The sequence below is a fragment of the Microtus oregoni genome, unplaced genomic scaffold (assembly GCF_018167655.1).
Source record: "Microtus oregoni isolate MIOR12 unplaced genomic scaffold, Mior012 000004F_ref0000308, whole genome shotgun sequence".
NCBI lineage: Eukaryota > Metazoa > Chordata > Mammalia > Rodentia > Cricetidae > Microtus > Microtus oregoni.
The window spans coordinates 47,225,340-47,249,681 of NW_024543063.1; the positions used below are offsets into that span (position 1 = coordinate 47,225,340).

Sequence of the window (24,342 nt, forward strand, 5' to 3'; positions counted from 1 at the left end):
TATTTGTGGTACCCTCGTGGCTCTATCACTTAATTTCTGTGTTAATTATCTGATGGAATTTCCATATGGATTGTGACTCTCATGACTAAAGAGTGGCTATAGAGAAGTTTGCTTATTCCCAGGCCCAAGGAGCAGGGCATGGAAGATGGACTGGCTAGACAGTGCTTTGGGGCCCTCTCCTGTCCTTTTATGCAGTGTTCCCAGGCTCCTAGAGAACTACTTACAGAAGCCTCAGCCTCATAGTTCTGCTTGGTTGTCTTCTTCATTTACACAGTCTTATACCCGTCTGTCACACAAACCACTCTGGCTCTTCAGCGTCTTTGTCACTTTTTCCTGGGCCAGGGGTGGGCAGTGGTGTCCTGTGTCTATGGTATATAGAACAGCAAGCTTTGCCTGCCTGTGGTTCTGCTTATTGGTTTGTTTTGAGTCAGTTTTGGCCTGGAACTCACTGTGCAGCCTCAAATTCCCAGTGATCCACCTCCCTTTGCCTCCCAAGCACTGGGATTAAAGTTTTGTGTCATTTTGACCAGCACTCCTCTTAACCCGTAGTCATGTAGCCCAGATGTAACACAGGACTGTTCTTCCTTCATAGGACCTGTGGCGGATCCGGAGCCCTTGTGGTGACTGTGAAGGCTTTGATGTGCACATCATGGATGATATGATTAAGGTAACCAGAACTGGCTCGACCTGCCGCCTGCAATGCTACAAGTTCAGCAGTCCAGGATACTTAGTAGAACTGCCTCAATTTTTTTAAAAAAATTAAAAAACAAAACAAACAAACCAAAAACAAAGGGCTGGAGAGATGCTCACTGGTTAGGAGCACTGGTTGTTCTTCCAGAGGACTGGTGTTTGATTCCCAGCACCCACATGGTGGCTCACAATCAACTGTAACTCTAGTCCCAAGGAGTATGATGTTCTCTTCCAGTCTCCATGGTAATCAAGCATACATGCAGACAAAGCACCCATACACATAAAATAAAAATTCAAAACAAAACCCCAAACCAAAACCCCTGTGGTGGAGGGCACGGGATCTAAGAATATTCCTGCCTAGCATCGTGTAGTCCTGGGTGTGCACTCTCTAGGGTCATTAAAAGCATAGATAGTGGGATACAGCTCTGAGTCCTCTTCTCCCCTACATTTCCTCAAAGCTATAAACCTCTGGCAGGTCTGATGGGGGCAACATAAATAGTGTATAGAAAGAGCTTCTGTTTTGGGTGGTGAGGCCAGTGCTGCCATTGTGTTTGGCCCACCATGAGCATTAACCTGAGAATCAGTGCATGGTACCAGCCGCATTCATAGCCCTGTGCTCTAGTGTCTGCTGGAGTGGAAGAACTAGTTAGGAGGCAGAGTTGTGTAAAGAGACCTTATCAAAGAAAAGAGGACTAAGATAGTTTACAGAGGCAGACACCTCTGCTGGGTGTCACCAGGCCTTGTCTTTCCTGCCTCCCCAGTGCTCAGCCCTTCTACTCACGTAGATCCGGCACCCTTCCTGCCAGTTCTGCCTCCCCTTCAGGTTCCCAGGGAGTCTTCAGTTCAGGTTTCTCCTGCCAGCCTTGTCAGAAACACTGTGGTCTATATGACTTTCTACCTCTCCCCCCTCAGTCTTCCTCTACACAGTGTCCAAGAAAATGCACATCTTACAGGACTCCACCCTCCTGCGTGCAAGGGCCATACCCATCCTCTTGAGGTTCCTGGTGTGGCCACTGCTTGTCTTTCCTGCTTGACTCTTGTCTGTGTCCCCTTCCAGCCTTTTGACCTCCAGCTTCCTGCCTAGAGTCATCCATAGATAGCTCCGCTATCCTGCTTCTGCCCACACAGTCTGTTGTCACATAGGCACGAGTGCTTTTCCCAGGCACTGGGCTTGCTTATTTACTTGTCCATTTTCCTTGCTTCTGCACCCCATCAGGGTAGTGTCATGGTAGCGGGTGAAAGAACCGGAATCACAAAGACCAAATGCTCAGCACAAAGGACATTTATTTGTCCCAGAAGGGCAACAAAGCCAGGAGATAGAGGATGAGGGGGAGGGGGAAAGAAACAAGGGGCCTATTTGCCTTGGAGAGACAAAGGACTGCCTCTGGATAGAGAGGAGACAGATATGGCCCATAGGCAAATGACAGTTTATAAAGGGAAGCCCTCATGTTAGGATAAATTGGTTAATTTTGATTGGGCATGTTAATTGGGATAGTCGGAGAAGGACTACTTTTGATTGCTGAACTTCAGTACTTTGATAGCTGGACCTTGGTGATTAGCCTCAGGAGGAAGAAGTGACCAAATAAGGGGCTAGATCTTGGTGACTAGCTTTAGGAATGTAATCTAATAGTTTAGCAGGGCAGAGGGAATAGGGGAAGGGCAAAGCCTGCCAGAGCCCTGTTTGCCTTGCTTGGGCCTGCGTTGCCATGCACAGACCAGCTAGAGCCATTTGGTGGGCAGTATCAGTAGAGGTGAGTGAATGTCTCCCTTTTATCCCCCCCCCCCCCCAAAGACACTTGGTTCTCAGAGTATGTCAAGAGTGGGCATTGTCATCCTTGTTTAAAAGGGAAGCTGGGACTTGGGGAAGTGAAGTGACCTTCTAATGAATGGACAGGGAAGCGAGAAGCTGGTTGTTACTACCAGGTACCCAGTGGTAGGTGACAATGTGCTGGCCCCTATGAGTGCAGTTTCACAGGAGGACTAGGCCCCAGAAATGAGGGTACTCCTGGCTGGCTGCAGTTCGTCTCTACAGATCTGTTCTCTTCTCTTCTAGCACTCCCTGGATTTTCGAGAGAGCAGGGAGGCAGAGCCCCATCCATTGTGGGAGTACCCATGCCGCAGCCTCTCGGAGCCTCAGGAGATTCTGACCTTTGATTTCCAGCAGCCCGTCCCCCAGCAGCCTGTGCGTGCTGAGGGCTCCATGGAACTGAGAAGGTGAGTAGAAGCTACAGCGAGTTGTGGGGTGAAGACAGTAGAGGGACTTAGAGATGACATAGTTGTGAAGGACAAGCAGCTTGGTGTCATACTCTTGGCCCAGGAAGTGTCCTCCCATCCCGCCCCATCCCATTATGGAGGGTCCACAGCCTTTGAACATGTGCTGGTCAGGGAGAACTGGAGTGGGCCTTGCTTACTTCCCTATCTGCCGCTCCTTGTTGTATCAAGCTGCAGACTAACATGAGTTTGGTTTCTATGGTTATCCACTGGCCCTCCTGAATTCTCTTGGGAGTTAAAGCAGGTCAGAATTGGTGAGGGCTGCTTGCTGCAAGGTGAGGGAGACCCCACCCAGTTCCAGCTCCCTTCACAGTAGAGTGTTACCTCCTCCCTAAGGGAGCCATATGTCCAGAGCTCCGAGAGCTTTTTACACCAGGGACAAGCAGCCAGGTCAGGGCAAATGCCACTGCCCAGGGAATCTTCATTGTCAGCCCTGGGAGCAGCTGTGCTCAGAGGTTTCTATGCTCAGGCTGTGGGGAGTGGGGAGTTGAGAGCTGTGGCTGCTGTGGCTTGACCTTTTCTGCTAGGCTTTACCAACATGGTTGAGGAGTACATAAACTCCCGACTGGGAGGGAGGGGAGTGGTAGAGGTTTCAGAAAAACAGAAAGATGTGTTTGATCAGACTCATCCATGTCTGTGTGACTGTTTGACTCTGTACTCTACAGACCCGGGAAGAGCCATGGGGCTGTCCTGTGGATGGAATATCATCTGACGCCAGACAGCACAGTCAGCACCGGCCTCATGAATCCTTTGGAAGACAAGGTAGCACTGTGGGCACCAGGCCCAGAGTATGTGCCTACCCTAGAGCTACTTGTTCCTCCTTGTGCTCTGAGTATCCCTGTTCTGTGCCCTTCAGGTCAGGTAACTCCCAGGTGGCCCAGGTTACTTCCCACTGTTAGTTACATGGGCTGGAAAGGTGACTTGGGTGCCAAGGACCCTTCCCATCCTTTTGCTACTCATCCTGCAGGGGTACTGCTCCTGGAACCCCCACTGCAAGCAAGCTGTGTACTTCTTCAGCACCACACTGGATCCCAGAGTTCCTCTGGATGGCCCTCAGTCAGTCAGCTATGCTGTGGAGTTTCACCCCCTCACTGGAGACATCACCATGGAGTTTAGGCTTGCCGACACCTTGAACTAACCTTCCCTTGTTGAGAAATTAAATGGCCAATAGGCTGCAGACTCTGAGTGGTGTGGGGCTCAATGGGGAAGGAAGGCCAAAGAACTTATTCACTTGCATGCACCTACTTGGCGTCTGCACAGAGGAGACCTTTTTTATTTTTGTATCTTAGTGCTGCTGGCTCCCAGCATCAGGTGTGGCAAGCAGAATAGGCTGTTGACTGATTTAAGAGTTCTGAATCGACCAGGGAGAATGTTCTGTGCTTCTGAGAGTTCAGAAAGCTCTGCTGTAGTAATGCTTTCTGTCCTACCTCAAGGAGAACTAAGGAACAACCTTCACTGGGACTAAGGTAGGACTGTCCACTTAGCTGGAACCTACCTAGCCTGTTTTCTAGGAATTTCCGGGTCTCTGCTAGAGAATGGCCTTCTAGGGAGTTCCTTGGGGGCTTCCTGATCCTGGTAAGACCTGTGTTGAGAGGACTAGGCTCCCCTGCTAATAAGTAGCTTTACTAAGCGACATTCATACACATTTGGGTATCTGGCCTCAGTGCACATGTGCAGGTGGCCTGATAAGCCATGAGACCACACATCGGTTGCTGCTCACAGGGCTCAAGCAGTTTCCTGTGGAAAACCAGTAGGAAGAAAACTAGGAAAGTCGCCTTCTCCTCTAATCTGAAGGCCTTGCTCCCCAGTTGGCCACAGCCCTGTCCCACCTCTGCCACTCCTCACTCTACTCTTGCCAATGACCTCTCTGTAAAGGATTTGAGAGGTACCCAGTGGTGGAACCTAGATGGCTAAATCCCTAGCATTTCAGGGCAGACATGGGCTGTGTCCCCATAGTCATTCCCCAAAGCCCCTAGGCTGGGATCAACTCTGGAAGTGTGTAGGCCCTCCCCAGTTTGTCGTGCACATCAGTACAGAACCAGCACATGAGCCTTGAGCCTCACAGTTTTATTTTCTCTTCATTCTCCATCCTTCCTTTCAGCACCATAAAGGAAAAATCCACCTCTTTTTTTTTTTTTTTTAAATCAGGCATAAAGATTGTTTTTCTTCTAGGGAAGAGTCGTCTGGATATATATTTGATAATGTTTTACCAAAACCTTAGGTATCTTACCATATAAAACCCCTAATGTCCCATGAGGATACAATACAGAAATTAAAAAAGTTTTCTTCTTTTTCTTTTAAAACAGTATTTCTAAATCTGAGCAAGTTAATACAATAGTTAAAAAGCATCAAGGTTAATATTCATACTTAAAACTCCAGATGGTTTGGACAAATAAAGGTGAATGAATGGTCTTTCCTAAGCTAACGCACTTACCTAGCGCTTCCCTTGAGGGGTCCCAGGCAGGCAGAGCTGCAGTTGGGAGTCAAGTGATCCCTGTGATTGCCCCTGTCTAGGCCTTCGCTGCCACAGAATCTGGAATCCTGGCAATGCCTCTTTTCCAGAAGTTGGACTATAAAGGCCTGGCAGTACACAAGTCCTGAGTCCATAGGCAAACCACAATGAAATGTGTGGCAGATGGTATGGCCTCAGTGCTGAGTGATGTGTGGGGGAGCTGGAAGGCAGGCTGTCCCTCCTCTGGACTCCAGAACCTGTCTGTAACAAGATGACGGAGGCACAGGGCGGTACAACTTGCCTAAGGCAGCCCTGGGAGTTGGGAAGGAGAGAAGCATGTGGCTCTGACTCCAGACATGTTACCCTGGCTCAGGTTTAGGGACCCTGGCCTCGGCCTCATCTACTTTCCTGTGCACAGTGCCATTGGTGTAGGGATTGGGCCGCCCGTGGTGCCCAGCACGAGCAGAATCCTGGTTCTTTCCAGGGCTGGGACCTTTGATTCCAGGAGGCCTTCCCAGATTGCCGGAAGGCCAGGCCCAGGCAGAAGAGGGGCACAGCAGAGAACCCAGCAGGGCTGCCCTGCCCCTGGACACTGGAGCATGGGGTGGGGCTCCCTAGGCCCAAAGATTTGGACAAATGGATGTCACCAGCTATACACGCCCTAATGCCAAGCTGCCTGTGCTCTGAAGGATCACCCCCAGCACAGGGCCTGGTATCTTGTTGGATATATGCCCCTCGTCTTGATCCCTTTTGCTACTTAATGGGTGACAAGGCACAGCTTCAGGGCACCAGCATGTAGAGGTCCCAACAGCAGGGACCTGATGCTTTCTCCATCCTCATCAGGCAGAATTGGCCTTGAGCCAGGCTGGATACAAGATAGGGCACTTTGAAGAGACCAGTGGGGTTGTCGGAAACAGTCCCTCAAATTGGAGCTCAGGACCCTGAGACAGGTATCTTCCCTTTGTAGCCAGGGATCAGCCTCTGGTCCCTGAAGGTAGGTGGGCAGTCAGTGCTGTCTAGGGCACCTGAGCAGGAGCAGGTGGAGAACAGTGGGCTTCTAGCAGCCTTGCTATGCTGAGCGTGGGGCTGGCTCTGCTCACACAGTGGCAAGAGTGGCTTCTGGATGCATCTGGAATCACTCCTACCTTGATAAGCAGTGGCTGGTGGCTGGCCACCCGAACTTAACTGATGAAGAAGCCATTCTCTACATCTTGGCTTCCTGCCACTTCATCCAGGGTACCCTCCTAGACATGGCATTGAGTAGAGTAGCTATTGAGGGAGAGTGGGCCTGAGAGGCCAGAGCTGCAGCCCAACTTGGGGGCAGGCAAGTGGTTCCTGAGCTCAGCCACACATGGATGAGGGAAGTCCTCAGGCAGAGGTTGAGCCCAAAGGGCCTGTAGAAGAAGACTTGTTGGCTTGAATAGAAGAAACTACAAACCTGTCGTTTTCAAAAATCAACCCTCCCCCCTTTATGTTCTGAGTTCCCTTTGTGTAAAAAAAGTGATGCCCTCTTCTTGGATTTCCTGTTACGGCCCCGCAGCCATGTCAGTCCCCTACAGGAGCTGCTGGGGTGGCCAGAGCCAGCTGGACCCTGCTGTGTGGGCTGGGGAAGAGCACAGTTCTACCCAGTGACTTACAGACCCTAAGTGAAGGGTGATTTTGTTTTCAACATTTTCTGTTTTCTTTTTAAAATGTAATCGCCCTTGAATGCAAGACCCTGGGAAGAACCCTGGGCTGACCGGTAATGACAGCCTTCACATCCCCACCAAGCTGGAGGTGGAGAGCTGGCAGCTGGGCCCAGGAAGTACTTCTTTGGCTGTTTCTGATTGTGTTTGGAGTTTGGCCTTGGGTGAGGCCCGAGCAAGGGGTCTGGGTGCTACAGTGTGGCACATGGCATGCGGGCAGCGTGCGTGCGAGGGTGCAGGCATGCGAGACAACATTGGCAGCAGACAAAAGTAATGAACCCTGGACAAAGCTTGAGAAGAAATACAAAGAGTACATAAACCCGGTCCTCATACTAACTCTCGGGTTACAAACTATGTTGTGCTGTGTAATCTGTAGAAAATTGTGATTGGAAAGAATGGCACTGGTTGGGCAGCCAGGGGCTCCCAGACTGGCCTGAGTCCTCTGTTCTTAGAGATGGCCCAGAGGCACAGAGCAGCCTGGCTTCCAGGCTTCCAGGGGACTGACGGGCTCTTCCCTGTCCCCTGCCCTCCTTCCCCCAGCACTAGGTGCACAATGGAGGGGACATAACCCAAGCATGGCTGTGGCTTGAAGGGCTGGCAGAGGCCCCACTTCTTGAGATGCCAGTGGCATGGCTGGTCTATGCCTCCTCTTCCCCTGCAGACACCATCAGCCGCATAGCCACAGGGAGGTGGTCGGTCAGGCCAGAGAGCTGGGTGATAAAACTGAATTCTTCTACCTCCTAGGTTGAGAAAAAGGGGTGGAAAACATTCTGATTAGACCAGAGAGGGTGTTTGTAAAACGGAGTGTTAGGAGTATGAAATGACAGCTTGGGGTGGGAGGCTCCAGATGTGGGGCCAACTGGACTAGGGTGATACAGAGGGTATCAGGAGGGTGTCAGGCTGTGAAAATGCTGGCTCTCCTTTTAAGGGAGCAGGGACTGGGGGTTGGGTTCAGAAACTGTACGGGGGGCTACAGGGCCCAGCCTCAAACTCACAGCCTTCCAGTCAGGGCACAGCCCCTCCTCAGCATGCAGCATGTAGTCGATGCGTCGGCCATTGCCCTTCAACAGGTCCTTCCGCCCCTTCTGCCCAGCCCCTGGGCTCTTGCTGGTAGGGAAGGCCAGATACTCCCTGCGGCCTTCCTCACTCTCCAAGACCCTGTCAGGCAGAAAGGAAGCAAGGTGAAGATTGATGCCGGTCCTGACCCAAAGAGCCATATTCTCCACAACATAAGAGGGAAAGGGGGAGACCAAACCTGGGTTTAAGATCTTCCTGTCTGTGGCTCCACAAAGGGCCTAGGCCCTCCGCCCTCTGCCACAGGTTGTCTCCACCTCGAGCTAACTAGTTCCTGCTCCGCTGTCTGTACTCTGTACTGGTCATGGCATCCCTGGCTGTGGCCATGTTGGGAGTGTTCTTCTCCTAGTCCCTTCTTCACTTTTGATCCAATAGGAGCCGGTTTGAGCCTCAAAGACCTTATTTCCTAGAAGCCCCATCACTGTCTAAGATGATGGTGCTAAGGGAACCAAGAAAGGACTACATTGGAGGTCTCAGTTACTTTATGGGTCTGTCCTTTCGCTGATGGTTGACCCAGCTTGTCACCAAACCTCTGAGCACTATTTTCTTTGTAAAATGAGTGGTTGCTATAGCCCCTGACTTGGGGGAATGTGCGGTTGTCCCATTTCTCATCGTCATCCCAGGAGACTCATGGGTTGTCTCCATGCCCAGCACAGTTCCTGCTAGCCTTGCCCGAGAGCCCGAGAACCCTGGGAGAGTTGAGGAACCCTATAGGCCACCCCTCCCCAATTACCGAGAGCAGGCTCAGGCCAGGGGCTGGCATGGAAGACACTGACCAGGCCTCCAGGTGGTTAACACTGGAGAGACCAGGCTGGCAAACATGGCTTTCTACAGGTTTTTATCAGCCTTGAGATAAATACTCTAATGACATTCAGAGCATTGTTAACTGCTCAAAGATATAATCCATTACTGTCTTTTGCTTTGATAATTAATTCCAGCATCAGTGATCTGAGAGTTACTGATAGTCGTTTCTTAATCATCATCTCATGAAAAGATAATTTTCTCTGCATAGGATGATGTTTCAAATTTAGTCTCTAATCTAATTAATTGGCTCAAATTAGCTGCAAGGAGCCATGGCAGTGGCTCTGTGCAGTCTCAGGCTGTGAATTATAAATTCATTCTGCTATTGGCCTTTCTGCTGTGTCCTTTATGGAAGCCTCACTTGTTTCAAGGATGAAACTGACCTAGGTAGAACTGCCTGTCAAGACAATCAGCCTGTGTTCTCTCATCTTCTATCTGATTGGTGGGTAGAGGCCATGGGCTCCCTGCTCTTTCACAGACCCAGCAGCTCTCTAGGACTTGACCTTTGACCTGATCCTGGAAATTCTGGCTTCTTTCCTATATGAACTGTACTTAACAAAAGCTGTTTTCAGTGTGAGTCTAGATCCTGACTGCTAGTTTAGGGTTTGTCCTTCCAGACTCCATGAGCCTCTTAGATTTCTAGAGTATGAAGATAGTGACAGCCTCCATCCATTCGTCCTTTCTCCTGTGTAAGAGCTTCCAGATACTCAAAAGTCCTTAGGGGCTTGAGTGAGCTGCTCCTGCTGGAACCTGCCCAGTCCCTGTCTCTATAACCCAGTAAGGGTTCTATGCCCCCTGAAGGCCTGGGAGCTTGTTAGGACCCCGAGTCCCTGTGAGCCCACAGTGGTACGGGTACTTACTTTTGAAGATTGTCAGGGGTACACACATCCTCATCATAGAGACCGTTTATGTCCAGCAAGGTACCTGGGAACAGAAGAGAGTGGAGGCTGATGCAGGGTCCAGCTGGCCTCCAGGGTGGGATTAGGGAGACACCAGGACTTTGGGGCGTCCTTCCATCTGCCTAAGGGCACATCCCCTTCTTAGGAAGCCCATGGGGAGTCCAGCCCCCTGCTTACCAATGGCCCAGGGCTTCTCCTCCCCGGGCCCCAGGCGGCAGGGGTCCTTGTAGCGAGTAAACAGTGAGTGCTGCTGCTCCAGTTTGTCATCTGTGGGGGGCGGAGAGGAGTGCTGCATCAGCCACGCTAGGCTCATGGTGCTTTCCATGGTCCTGTGGTTGGTGCTGTGGTTGGTGTGTCACTGAGTCTCTGCCCTCACCAAGTGCCCTAACACACTGATCTGTGTCCTCCCAGCCTTCCCAGGTCCCATAGCAGACTGCTAGTGGGGACAGAACGATACTGCAGCTAGGACCCTGCTCTTCACAGATCTGGATGCTTGACTCTTGGGGAGGAGTGGGTATCACGTGGCTCAGAGAACCCTGTGTCCTGCTGACTCACCTCACTGGACCAGTAAAGTCTTTCTTTGACCCCTGGGCTGGAGGAAGGGCACTGGGCTAGGGCCTCTTCCTGTAAGTGTGCCAAGAGTGTCATGACCAGGACAGAGACCTGTGCTGAATGTGACAGTCCTGCTGTCCCACACTAGGAGAGGAAATGGTCCTGTGTTGGTGTTCTATGCCGGGCACTGCACTCTCCTTGCCCATGCGGGAACTGCCACTGTTGTGGAGATGCCCTGGCCACGAAAGGTTAAAACAGCTTCTACCTGCTGCCATCAGGTGAGGGTACCATCATGGACTCCAGGTGAGACCTTGAGGTCTGTTCTGAGGGTGAGGCCTGCACTCACAGGCTCCACGTTCACCCTATCGATAGTAGCCTGTGGGAGCTGAGACTCCTGCAGGGAGTCAGAGCCATGAGGTTCCCAGCCAAGGAAGGCTCAGAGCTACTCCAACCCCAAAGGAGGTCTTTATAAGTGCAGATTCAAGTCAGTTTAAAACTTCACGATGGTCATCTTTCAGTCTTCTATCTAAGAGGTTGGTTTGCTTGATTGGTTCTTGAGATGAGAGCTCCTGTATCCATGGCTGGCCTACAAGTGTGTGGACCAAGCTGGTCTCAAACTCTGAGCAGTTCTGTCAGCCTCTTGAGTGCTGAGACTGCAGGCATGGGCCATCATGCCTAGCATAGTCCAGTCGTCTAAGCCAGCGGTTTTCTGTATTTAAAATATTTATGAGTGTGAGGGTGTGTGTGTGCGGGGGCTACACATGGCACAGCAAACACAGGGAGGTTTTCTCTCCTGAGGACTGAATGCAGGTCATCAGGTTGGTGCTTTTACTTGCTGAGCCAGCTTTTTAAAATGTTTGGTCTTGGTTTTATTTCATGTGTATGGCTGTTTTGTCTGCGTGTATGTCTGCACCCTGTGCTTTCAGAGCCCAGAAGAGGTCACTGCTTCCCCGACAGTGGAATTACAGACAGTTGTGAACCACCATGTGGGTGTTGGGCATGGGACCTGGGTCCTCTCTAAGAGCATACAGTGCTCTTAACCCCTGAGCCACCACTGAGTTACTGAAAGTTTTCCCCTTGTTCTGGGTTCATTTTTAGGGCATCTCTTTGTGCTTTTTTTTTTTCTGTCAATATATGGGTTGTCCCATGCTAGGACTCGAGTGTGGGGCAGACATACCAGTCCTGGTAAATTTCCCCCACACACTCATGAGGAACCGGAAGTTCTTCAAACTACCTAGCTGTAGTCTGTGACTGCCTGCAGCCTGTGCTCTGACTGAAGCTTCAGACCTGAGGGGGAGGAGTAAGGCCTCACCAGAAGAGCAGTTATCAAAGTTCAGGTCTCCACAGATGATGTCAAACACCACCAGCTCCTCCGGGTTGGCTGTGCTGGACGAGGAGGTAGATTTTCGGAAATCAGCCAGCCAGTCCTGAAGCAGGTCCAGCTGCTCACACCGGACGGCACTGTCCTCTGCAGACAGGACAGAGGCCAGACTATGAACCTTGGCCTGGACCCCAGCCAGGGCCCAGGTATTGAACCCACCCCCAGAAAACCCCAGGCTGTGGCCTACCTGGTGGGGCATGCAGGTGCGTGCAGGCAATGTACCCAACAATTCTTTGGTCCAGAGGTGTGCTTCCCACCTGCACCTGGGGGAAGGCAGGGTGTCAGTGTTGCTACCAGCCAGCCATTGCTGCTCCAGGTGCAAAGGAACCCTGGCTCTACTCAAGCTCTCGCCATCCTGCTCTGTGCCAGGCCTGGCTAGATCCTAGGGCCTGGGTAGAGATAGGGCACGCCCTGCTTCTAGAAGTGTCTGGCTGGTTCTAGAGGCAGATATGTAAAGAAAACATTAGCTTATATGTTACATGGTTGGCTGCAATCTGTGCAAGGCTTTATGGGGGAGAACCAAGACACAGGCAAGTTCCTCCCCAGTCCCTGGCATCTCCAGGTGACTGGAATATCCACCTACATGACTGAAGTTTTTTGTTTTAAGAAAGAATCTTGGTATGTAGCCCTGGCTGACCTGGAAATTGTTACATAAATCAGGATGACCTCAAACTAACAGCAATCCTCCTGCTTCTGGTTCTCAAGTTTTGGGATTACAACTATGTACCACTATGCCCAGCATAACATTCAGCCTTTTTAATATTTGTTTATCATTATCATAATCTGTGTGTGTGTATGTGTATGTGTGTGTATGTATGTGTGTGTGTGTCCATCCACAGAAGCCAGAACTGGAGCTGTTTAATGTGGGTGCTGCGATTCCTAACTCTGGTCCTCATGATGAAGCAGTAGGTGCTCCTTACCATGAGCCATATTCTTTATCTCCTTTAAGTCTTCCTCCACTCTCATTTAGTGACTCTTTCCTTTCTCCTTTGGCCACGCTCTCAACCTGACCTCTTGAGCCTCCAATTTGAAGTCAAAACTAGCACCCACTGGAGGGGCCTTAGAGACTTCTTCCAGCTGTCTACTGTCTACTTTTGCCCCATCTGGCAGCATGGTCCATTGCTTCATGAGTTTTTGATGTTTTGTTTTCTCTCTGTAGCCCTGCTGTCCTGGAACTTTTCTGTAGACCAGGTTGACCTCCAACTGCCTTGCCTTCATGCGCCATCACTGCCTGGTGCTTCTCGCATTTTATAGGACATGGTCGCCTGCCGTCCCTTGGTCTTAGGGCAGAGTTCTGGTCTGTGTCCTTCGTGTGGGGCCCCTGACATAAACTGGTCTCATCCTGAGTTCCCCCTCCTTCCACAGTAGCTTCTTCACACCTCCATGCCTCCACTTCCCCAAACCTGACACTATCTTTACTAGGGTAGAGTTACCTTGGGTGGGCCTGGCTCAACAATTAGTTGATTTACTTAGGCGGGTCATCTCTAATGCTAGCTTCATAAAAATGTGCATCTTAATTGTATCTCTCAAAGATAACTCAGCAGTCCCCCCCCCCCCTTATGGGTAACAGCACAAGAATGAGCCCTTGTCTGTACTGTGACTCTGGGGATGAGACAGGTTACACATCCCCTCCCCTCCCACCGCTGAGGCCACCCCCAGACCCCTAATCACCCCCTAACTGTTGGAGACCATTCTAACACAGCCCTCAACTGTGCACTCTTCAGGGCCTGTTGTGGGCCTATCCTCAGAGGTCTCTATTGATGCACGCCTTCCCATGTGAGTGCCAGCTGCCCCACCCAGAACCCCAGACTCAGGCACTTCCCAGAGAGGTAGACCACAGAAGTCAGGCTTCCTGTTCATCCTGTGGCTAAGGACACAAGAGTGGCCTCTCAGTGTTCTCTCCCTTTGCTGCCGAAATTGAGTCTTCTCAGTCCTGTCCCCTGGATTTCTGCAACTCCACCTCCCCCCTCCAGCATGCATGCCTGTCCTCCTAGTGCCTGCAGGTGAATGTCTGGCTATTTGAAAGGCTCTGTGGCCCTGACTGGGGCTGTTTCTAAACTTGCTCATTAAGTTCTTGCCCATATACCAGACCCAAGGTGCAGCGATCTAGCACCCCTGTTCTGGGAATTAGCCCTGCAAAACCATGGGCCACTGATGCATCTTGTTATCAAAGCACAGTGTAAAAGAATGCAGTGCTGAAACAGTGTAAAAGAATGCAGTGCTGAAACAGTGTAAAAGAATGCAGTGCTGAAAGGAGCACATGCTATGGCCGACCCTGTGTTCCCCAGGCAGCAGGTTTCTCCCACGGTAATCTTCTGCCACAGACACTTAGCTTAGTGCGTCCTCACATGCTCAGTGTGCACCATTTCATGGATGGGCAAACTAAGGCTCACGGTGCTCAGATGGGTACACATTAGCCCTGTTGGCCTCTGCATGCTGCTCTTTGCCCCTTTCTAGGCTGTTGGTGTCTTAGTCAAGATTTTTTAACAGCCACTCATCTGTCAGACTCTCCCTTAGGATCCCTTGCCCTGTGCTGAGTTCTGGACAAGGACAAAGGCATCCCTGCTGACCCTGCTGCCACAGTAGCCTCCCTCTTAACAGGGGTGTGATCTTGACAACATCCTCTTTATTATTTGCTGGGACTAAGTGATTCCTATGGTGTGTCCTCAGGACCTGCAGAGTCGCGTGTTTCTCTTATAAAAACAAACCATCACACAGAGAGGCAAAGGCAGCATCTGGCTGGACAAGCAGTCCAAAAAATAACCTGAACACGGCGTCAAGGAGCCCATGAAGGGAGAACTAGCTTGTGCTTGGCAAGACTAAGACTAGCAGAGCATGAGATATGGAGGGCCCTCGGGTGGTCCGGTAAGGGCAGAAAGGGGAATCGGACCTAAGGAGGAGGAGGCCTCACTGGAGGAAGACAGACAGCCACGTCCCCAGTGGGCAGATGTAGAGAGGAGGTTCACCAAGATGGTGAAGTTGGAACCAGGGGCGTTCGAAAGTGAAATGAAGAACCTGGGATAAACTGAGCAGGCTCAAGGTGGCTGGTTTCTTCTGGCTTCAGGATGGAGAACCTGGGTGAGGACAGCAGGGCAGATGCTGAGCTTGCTCAGGAGTAAATGAGATGTACTCAGGGTACTCAGGTGTCGGCCAGATTCAAGGATGAACCCTGGGGAGAGGGCTGGGCTTGGACAGGATGAGGTTTACCAGCAGGGTAGAAATGGAGGCTGTGGGATCACACTCTGGGAGAACAGAGTTGATAGCGGGGGACCTTGAGAAGTAAAGAGAGCTGGCTACATGGTTTATCCCAAACTTCAGCTGTAAGAAAACAAGAGGTGGCACATACCTTTAATCCCTGCACTCGGGAGGCAGAGGTAGGCGGATCTCTGTGAGTTTGAGGCCAGCCTGGTCTACAGAGCGAGTTCCAGAACAACCAGGGCTACAAAGAGAAACCCTGTCTGGAAAAACAAAACAGAGACAAGCTGGTGCTGGGAGACCTGTCAAGGTGCTAAGAGATGTTACAAACAAATTTTGACATGAAAAACATACTGGCCAGCTCAAAAAGTTTTGGAATGGAATGAGGCAACATATCTGTTGACCAGTTTGAAAACCACAAGGTAAAGGGAGACAAAAAGAACATTAATGATAGAGCCACAGAGGAAAGGTTGTCCCAAGAAGACAGTTGTCGTTAGAACTGTCTGAGGGCATCAAATGAGAAGGAAGGTGAGGAGTGGACGTCATCTGGGGGTGGGCGCCACAGGTGAGAGGACACACCTTTCCACTGATGACATTTCCTTCCCAGAAGGCTCCTCTGGCCACCAAGACAAATATATCCACAAATGCACCACAAATGACACACACGTCAGAATAGGAAGGCTGGAACTGTGTCGGAAGACCAGTGTCTCTGTGACTGGAAAGCTGGGGACCACCACTCTGGCAGAAGCATGAAAGAGACCTTGAACATCCCAGGATGGGGCATACGAGTGACTGCCTTGTCCCCAACAGACTTGGATGGAGTCAGTGTGCCCTTACTCTCAGCAAGCACTGGCTCAGTATTTTCCTGCACAGGTTGGGCTCAGTTAAGACTGGAGCAGAAGTGGGAGAAACCTGCCCTGGTTGGGGTCCCCCGCTAAAGCAGCCCCTTAGTCAAGTCTCACTTTTAAGGGGAGAAGCACAGGCAAAACAGCTGCTGCCCCTGAGGACAGAAAGCCCCATCCGCACCAGACACTCAGATGATCTTCAGAGAACTCTGAATTCACTAGCACTGGCTTTTAGATAGAGAACAAAAAGTCGACACTGAGTGTCTCCAGCTCCATCGAAGATAATGTGTAATGACCAAATTACCATGGTCTAAAGCCTCCAACTGCATCCAAATTAGCTGAAATAATCACAATTCACTTTAATTAGTGACTGGAGTTGAAGCCAAGAGCTGGTGGGCAGAGAGCCTGGCATGGCAGCTGCTGACAACAGGAGGGGGGCACCAGTGAAGCTAGAGGTCTCAGTGACTGAGTGTGGCCTTTGGCCTGGGGATCTGAAGAGCCTGTATGCTGGCCTGAACTCATGTTCTACTCTGGTCTCTGCCGTGTGTGAATAGAGATGGGGCTTGTCTCCTTCCATCCCTTGTCACAGCGACCCCACAACCACCATCATGGTCACAATATGCAGTACAAGAAGCTTTGAATCCATCCCATTTGGACTTCACCATACTGGGTCACACCCACCTCACTATACAGATAGGTAAATGTGACTCAGATCTGAGAAACTGGTCAGATGACTCAGCCTGAACCCATGGGTTTCCAGTTCCATGAAAAGCTTTGTCTGGCTCCCAAATCACCCCATCAAGGGAGTGAGGATTCCCAAGGAATAAGGGTTGGCAGGGGCTATGGCCCATTTAGTCATGAGGTTTGGGGCAGCTGGTGTGTAGTCCTCAGGCAGAGCTGAGGATGCCTACCTTGAGAAACAGAGCTCCCTTAGAGGCTAGGGCATCGAAGCTGCACCCATTGGGGTAACAGTGATAGGCCACGTCCATGACAGGGTAGCGGCTGGCAAAGAAGAGACCACTGTTGAGACACTTGAAATTGCAGCAACCATGGCAGCCGTAGACCCCAACATCATACAGGATGTACTCGAAGTAGCCGTGTAGCTGCTCTTTCAACTTAGCAGCTGCACGCTTGTCAAACACCTCCTGCAGGCACAGGAAGTCCAGATTGGCCGGGAAGAAGGCCGAGACCTCGTGGTCAAAGGCTTCATCAGGGTGCCGCCTTCTGCGGGCCGCTGCCTTCTTAACCACTGACGTCTTATACAAGAGCTTGCTGTTGACTCCCGGCTCTCCGCTGCCACCGCCATCTTGCCCTGCCCGGGCCTTCACCAGGGACTCCCTGGAGGCGGAGGGGCTGCCTAGGCTCCCAGAATCCCCATCTCGCTGATTGTGGTTGGGCGTCTGGCTCTTTGGGGCCCCGCCAGCCCCATTCCTGGCTTGGCTCCCAGTAGCTGGGTCGTCAGCTTCCAGTGGCCGGCCTCCGTCGCTACCAATTCGCACAATGCAGCTGTCCTCAAGGCTGCCGTCAGCCGGGTCCCCAGAGGCTGGGCCATTGGCAGCCTCGTCATTGGGGTGACGCCCACCATCCCCCTTATATTCCACAGAGGCCGTCCTCTTAATGCTACCAGGGACAGCTCTGGCTCCATCATTGCCCTGCGGAGACACAAGGCTGCTGAAGCTGGCTGCGCTGATGGAAGTGTTGGTGGGAGAATCAATGTAGATTTTGATCTGAGGCCGGGCGGCCCCATTGCGGATTCTCTGCCCAATCTCTTTGGCCCGTGCTTGGGTGTTGAAAACATTGTTGAGCCTCGCGAGCGAGTCGGGGAGGAGGCAGACATTGGCTGAAGCAAAGCAAAAGCTTTTGCCTCCCCCCGTGCCCTTCCATTCACTGAGCAGGGCTGCCCCACCAGCTGGGCTCTTGTCCTCTAGGCGGGAGTAGGAGTAGGGCCGGCGGGCAGACTGCAGTGGAGACCAGAAGATGAACCCAAGAAAGGCAAAAGGCAATGCAGCCACCAGCAGAGCCAAGTAGACTGGCGTGAAGAGTACCGTGCAGAACAGCTGCAAGCAGCAAGGGTCATCTGCCCTCTGGCGCTTCTCGTAGGTGGTCGGTATGAAGGAGGCCACCAGCCGGTCCACCAGCCAGTAACATGGGAAGATGAGGGCCCAGGACACAGCGTGGAGGGCAGACAGACAGCTATTAGGAAAGGGGGTCGTGTACAAAACCATCGCAGCTCACTGGGCGCCGCAGCCGGCCCTACTACATGATGTCCCTGGCAGCTGCAGCTCTTTCCCAGGCAGGGGTGGGCAAGCTGGGGGCAGATGGAGGATGGGTCACCTCCTGGCAAGGTGTGACTCTGGATAGTCAGCGGTGAGTGTCCTGCAGATATTCATGGTTTGCCTCAAGAGGCCATGCTCGGACACCAAAACCTGTTGAGAACCTGTAGAAATAGAGAAGGAGGGAGGCCGTTACTAAATTAAACTGCTCTGAAAGCCAGGGAATCGGTTTTACATGGAGTGTTTGGGGTCAGAAGAATGCACGTGGGGCTCGAACCCTCGACCCTGGGATTAAGAGTCCCATGCTCTACCGACTGAGCTAGCCGGGCCCAGGGTTGTGGGTTCGAGCCCCACATAGGGCGCCAGGGTTTTTTATTTCTTATTTATTTATTTATATGATTTTATCTTATCCCAAGACAAGGTTTCTCTGTGTAGCTTTGGTGCCTGTCCTGGAACTAGCTCTAGTAGACCAGGCTGGCCTTGAACTCACAGAGATCTGCCAGCCTCTGCCACCCGAGTGCTGGCATTAAAGGCGTGCGCCACCACTGCCCGGCTGGCCTCGAACTCATGATCCTCCTGCCTCTGCCTCCTTCAGCAAATCCTACCGGCGTGCGCCACCACAACCGGCTAAGTCACTTTGTATCAGACCAAAAGCTGGGCAGTGGTGGCGCACGCCTTTAATCCCAGCACTCAGGAGGCAGAGGCAGGCGAATCTCTGTGAGTTCGAGGCCAGCCTGGTCTACAAGAGCTAGTTCCAGGACAGGAACCAAAAGCTACGGAGAAACCCTGTCTCGAAAATCAAAAAAAAAAAAAAAATACAGACTCAAAATCAAGTACCTGCGGTTTTGCAACAAAAGCCACCACAACCGGCCTGAAGGGGGCTGGAGAGATGGCTCAGCGGTTAAGAGCATTGCCTGCTCTTCCAAAGGTCCTGAGTTCAATTCCCCCGGCAACCACATGGTGGCCCCACAACCACCTGTAATGAGGTCACTAACTCAGCTGGTAGAGCATGAGACTCTTAATCTCAGGGTCGTGGGTTCGAGCCCCATGTTGGGCGCCAAAATGTAACGGCGTAAATGAATGCAGACAGATTGTAAAAATATATATACAGCTTTAATGGCGAAATAGACTTACAGAACCACCGTTCCCGCGGAGACCAGGAAAGCAGAAGGGACGGCTGGGAGCACACTCGCCAAATTTATAGGCAAACATTAGCCCAAGGCGAACACGCCCCCCAAGGGGCGGGACTTATCCCTACAGAATGCCCCGGCACATTCCATTTGCCTATACATTTTTTTTCTTGGAATAAACAGCTTTGTATACGGTTTTGCCTAACTGGCGGTCTTGATTCTGTTACTTAATTGCTTAAGAAATGGCCCCTGTTTACAGAACAGCATAGCTTTAGCGGTACAAAGGGGTGCGCCAGGACTGACCTGACACTGGCTAGAAGCAAGTGAAGCCCTTTGGGACCCAGGGGTGTGCTTCAAATGCGCAGGCAGCAGCCTTGGCTAGAGGAGCTGCAAACATGTTCACTTTTATCTAGGGCCAAGTAGGCCAGGAAAGACAAAAGGGGCCAAACGTTACAGGGCAGAGGGCAGTGTGGCTAGCAGGGCAGAAGAGCAGGGAAGCCTCATTCACATGCAGCCTACTCTGACCATGGTTCAGCTTCCTGAGCAACAGACTCCACGTTCTACCCCACGGTGCCCCAGCAGGACTCCAGCCAGGGTCGGGAACCCAGGCATAAGGCATAGACCGTTTCACTAACTTTCAGAATGAACAGTTTACCAAGTTACCGTGACAATCCCCTGACACTTGGAGAGGCTTCCTGGGGCCGTGTGGGTTTAGGTCAGAGCTTTAGAGTTCTCGGGCTTGTCCACGATGCAGCTTCTGGCAGAGCCAACAGCCACCTAAGTCCGTCCGTCCCGGGTCCCTGCCCCACTGCACTGAGTCATTGTACTTCTCAGAGCAGCCTGACCACACCCAGGCAGGTGCACTGACTGTGCTGATTGCCCAGTCAATAAAGACAAGAGTTTCGTGTTTACCCAGCCTCCAGGGACCCACACTGCTTATTCTGAGGGGAAAATCCTGCATGTATGATCTGCATTTTGGTTTCTAAGCCAAACACAGAAGGGCAGTGTTTGCTTCTCTCAGTGACCTACACCCTTCTGTCCCTGACACCTCAACAGGACCCAGGCTGCCACCATTCATCCTGGCCCCACAACCCTCCTCCCTCCTGAGACCTCGGTCACCCAACTAGAGACCTAGGTATCATTCATACTACCCTCTCTGTGCCCCGGATGAAACGTTTCAGAATAGGCTGAGAACAATGTTACAATTCATCAACATTATCGGCCTCCACCTACATGGTGGCTGGAAGGACACTTCCTCCATCAGTCCACAGGCTCTGCAGCCTGACCACCTACTACGCTCACCTCCTCCTCACTCTGACAGTGGTACCAGGACCGCACCATGAGGATCCGCCATAGCTCTGCGTCCTGCTCCCTCACCCTCTCCACAGCTCAGCTTAGACATCAGCCTTTTAGAGATGATTCTTCACCTCCTTGCCACTGGGGCATGGTCTTTGCAGTTCGTGTTACTTACACTTCAGGATATGCCTATCTCCCCAGAAGATAAAGGAGCTTTGACAGGGAAGGGGCTACACAAAGGTTCCAGGAAGGCTCAAGACAAAAGTGCCTCAGATGGGATAGATCAACAGAGTTGGGTCATGATGCCAGTGTGAGTGGAGGCAGCCATTTCCTCCAGCCGTCAGGAGGTAGAGTCCCCCACAGGTGTCAGTGCCAAGAGCCCTGCAGCCACCATCCCCACGGCTGATGAGGGTGGACCGGAGCTTCATGTCCAAAGAGGAGCTTAAGCCAGTGGCTGTGTCTAATTCTGATGAACAAGAAGCACAAAGATTTTGCTTTTCTCAAGAGAAATCACTTTGAAGCTAACACTGGAAGGCCACAGTTTCTACACGAGCACAGCCAAGTGAGGACTTCTCAGTGGAGCCCCAGCCGGGTCTGAGGACACAGTAACCTCGCACACCTGCTGCCTGGCTTGGGCAGTGGCAGAGCAGCACGCTTGTTTACTACCCCAGCTGCTCACCAGAGGGAGGACTCCAGCTCGGAGCCGAGTCACAGCTCACTCCTTATCACACTTGACTGACTGTGCTCAGCCAGTTTCTGGCCCTCAACGAGGAGCTGGCAGAACCCCTCCAGGCTAGAGGGAGAAATACAGGATCCGGAGCTGCCTGTCTATACCAGTCCATCTCTGCCAGACCCACTGGGGCCGGGGCAGACCCTGCAGGGGCGATGGGCAGTGGGATGAGGTCTCCTGAGGCATTCCAGTGGTCCTTGAGTTCAGGAGGACCAGGGGAGGGCCCCAGCTACACTCCTTGGGCCACTCGAATGTCACCCCAGAGTCTTGAGCAGACCACTTCCCAGTCTCCCCTTCTCTTTCCCCCCATCACTGCTGTCTGCGATCACAAGTGCTCCTCACATTGTGTGGTACCCAGAAGGACCCATTTAGCATCTCTCTTCTTTATTTCCTCTCCCTTCCTCTCTCCCTCCACTGACCCCATTGTTTGGGGAGACAAAGCCCAGACTCATAATTTCTGTCTGGGCCATTTATGTTTGTGTCTTTGTGCTTCCCTTCCCTCTCCTACCCCGGCTTCAGCCACAGTCTCCTTTCCAGCGGCAGCTGCTGCCAGCCAGACCCCTCTGCACCTGCTTGTGGCTGCTTCCTGCACCCCTTCCTGACTCCTGCCATCCCCTCTTCCCTCTGTACCCTTGAGGGCTCAATTGAGATGTCTCTCCTTCAGGGGACTCTTCCTTGATCCTGTCCCTACACCAGACTGTCGCTGGCCTGGAGCTGTTTCTAGGATTCTGTCCAGCAGAAGCTCCATAAAGTCTGTCTGAGGCCAAGTCGTGGCTGTTGGCCACCCTGTTTGGGGAGGGAAGTAACAGATGCAGAAACAAACCATTGAGGAATAAACAGTATGCTGATTTGAGTGCCCACTCAGGTTGGGAAGCTCTTGTGAAATCAGTCTCTCTGTGGTCAGGGTCGGGTCTGACCCGTGGGCAGTAGTGTGGGCTCCATGGATGACAGATGGGGAAAGTACCAGGGAGGAGGCATGCTTGCACCGCTGAGAGCCACTGCGGTGTCCACAACATCCCCGTGAGCCAGGCCTCCTTTCATCAAAGGCTTCCTGGGAAAATTACCCATTCTGTCGTCCCGTGTGGCTCAACCCTGACGTTGATTGATCGGATTGGGATTAGCTGTTGGCTGGGATGGGACTGTAGGGGACAAGGAAAGAGAATCCATCTTCAGCTGCCCCCACTCCTGTGACCCCAGAAACCCTCTGGCAAAGTCTCTAGTTTGCAGTGATCTTTCTGCCTGCCCTGGGGAAGGGCTGGTGGAAGGGAGGGTCTGGGGTGGCAGCCCCACGGGTGAGTGGAAGCTGTGCCCCTCTAAGACGAGGCAGCTTGGAGTCCCTTGGCCCCCCGTGGTGCCACTCCAGATCCCTCCTGGCTACCCCAGGCCTCCTCTTCAGCAGTGTCTGCACAGGAGGACTCTTCTGGGTGCTGCCACTGCCATGCCCTGACTGGCTCCCTTGTCTACACAAGGAAGCTACAGCAGACACAGAAGGACTGCCATGGACGAGGCTGCTTCTAAAGCTCGGGATAATTACTTTGTCTCGGGGAAATGGAAGGAGGGTAAACAAACAGCGCACATTAATCAGTCTCATCTACACTCTCCTCATGAAAGAGGAGCACTGCAGTTCAACACGAGAGGCTGGTAGCTTCCCGGCGTTTTCAAATGCTCAGCCGAGTGGCCACGGAGGGGTGTGGCTTCCCCAGGCTTGTACAGCATAGGCAGGGGCTCAGCTGCACCCTTTCTCTTGTCTGCACTGTCTAGATGGGGTCAGGCATGTGTCTGGCTTTGGACATGGGACCCCATTGTCCCTGTCATTCCTTCTCTTTTCCATGTCCTTAATCTGGTAGCTTTGCAAGCAAGGTCTGTCATGAACACTAGTAAAGGGTTAGCAGGTCCCTCCAAGGCTATGCATGCTGACCTTCTGCACCTCAACCTCTTAGATTAGGAGAATCATTCAAGGTTTCTCATGTTAGGACCACAGACGCCCTTGGGTTGGTCCCCTTTGTGTAGTTTCCAGGATTACTAAAAGTCACATCTCTTCCCCTCCATACCATGGTTGAAATAGCTGAGCTGGGGTCCTGAGTACTCTCAGGTCCTCAGGGATCCTAACAGACTCCTGATCTCTTCATTGTGAGTTGTGGGGTTAATGACTGGGAGCTATATGGTGCCCCAAGGCAGGACTCCTGGGAGCCAGCCTCTCCACTAGATGTCCAGACCAGGCATTCTCTTCTCACCTGCGATTCATGGTCTTACACTCAGCCTGGGAGGCAGGCTAGCCTGAAAGATATCCTGGCACTGATCATGGCATAGGGTATCAGTGCCTACCTTTGGTCTTCCTATGAGGTCTAGAGGGGAGCAGGCTGTAACCTGATCATCTCTGCTTCCTTTGCTCCATTTCCTGAGCTACCCCATGTGCCGTCTTCTCTCCCCAGCTTGTGGGTTCCGCATCATTAGGGGTGGACCTGAGCCCACCCACAGAACTTCCAGGATCCTGACTAAACCGGGGTGCCCTCTGGATCCTCACAGATGCCCTCACACTGTTAGGGCCAAAGCCAAAGCCTCCACCAACTTCCCCTCTCCTCTGCAGTGATGATTAGGCTGGTCTGTGCATGATCAGAGGGGACGGGAGCTCTGTGGGTCACAGACTGATGCAGGTGGGAGAGGGAAAGGTGGACAGCTCCTCTGCAAGCCCTTGAGAACATAGTCCCAGGCATTTGTGGGTAGCCCAAGGCATCAATAGCAAGTTGCTTCTGTATGGCCATACAAGTTAACCTGAAGGCCCCTGACTCCTAATCAGTAACCTGTGTGACCACAGCATGGGAAGTGAGGGGAATCCTTAGGAATGGTCCCGTCTGGGCAGACTGTGGGAAGCATGACTGTCCCATTGAGCATCAAATGACCAGGATTGCCAGACCTGAGAGATGGACCTAGCTGGCAAGCTGATTCAGAGGACACAGCTTCACAGTAGCGCCAAGGGACCTGTGTGGATGTTGACTTTGAATCTGAATTTCTCCTGCAGTGGGGAGGTAAGGAAGCCACCAGTTTTCCTGACCCCTGTGTGGAAACCT

At 52.1% G+C, this 24,342-nt stretch overlaps 2 protein-coding genes across 6 annotated transcripts in view; one reads left to right on the forward strand and one right to left on the reverse strand.

The window, feature by feature from the left end:
- Nucleotides 1-4,852, forward strand: part of Prmt7 (protein arginine methyltransferase 7) — a 41,314-nt gene extending 36,462 nt beyond the window's left edge. For all 4 annotated transcript variants that reach the window (XM_041649642.1, XM_041649643.1, XM_041649646.1 and 1 more), the window contains exons 15-18: nt 593-667; nt 2,744-2,904; nt 3,627-3,723; nt 3,929-4,852. In XM_041649642.1, coding sequence (XP_041505576.1) covers nt 593-667; nt 2,744-2,904; nt 3,627-3,723; nt 3,929-4,099 — 504 coding nt within the window. In that variant the 3' untranslated portion in view covers nt 4,100-4,852. The remainder of the gene's footprint in view (nt 1-592; nt 668-2,743; nt 2,905-3,626; nt 3,724-3,928) is intronic.
- A 155-nt stretch (nt 4,853-5,007) lies between these two features.
- The window catches only part of Smpd3 (sphingomyelin phosphodiesterase 3), an 83,494-nt gene continuing 64,159 nt past the window's right edge, over nt 5,008-24,342 (reverse strand). For both annotated transcript variants that reach the window (XM_041649648.1, XM_041649647.1), the window contains 7 exons: nt 16,757-18,282; nt 11,993-12,068; nt 11,737-11,892; nt 10,050-10,139; nt 9,834-9,897; nt 8,094-8,256; nt 5,008-7,838 (listed from right to left, as the gene is read on the reverse strand). In XM_041649648.1, the coding sequence (XP_041505582.1) occupies nt 7,737-7,838; nt 8,094-8,256; nt 9,834-9,897; nt 10,050-10,139; nt 11,737-11,892; nt 11,993-12,068; nt 16,757-18,070 (1,965 nt within the window). In that variant the 5' untranslated portion in view covers nt 18,071-18,282 and the 3' untranslated portion in view covers nt 5,008-7,736. The remainder of the gene's footprint in view (nt 7,839-8,093; nt 8,257-9,833; nt 9,898-10,049; nt 10,140-11,736; nt 11,893-11,992; nt 12,069-16,756; nt 18,283-24,342) is intronic.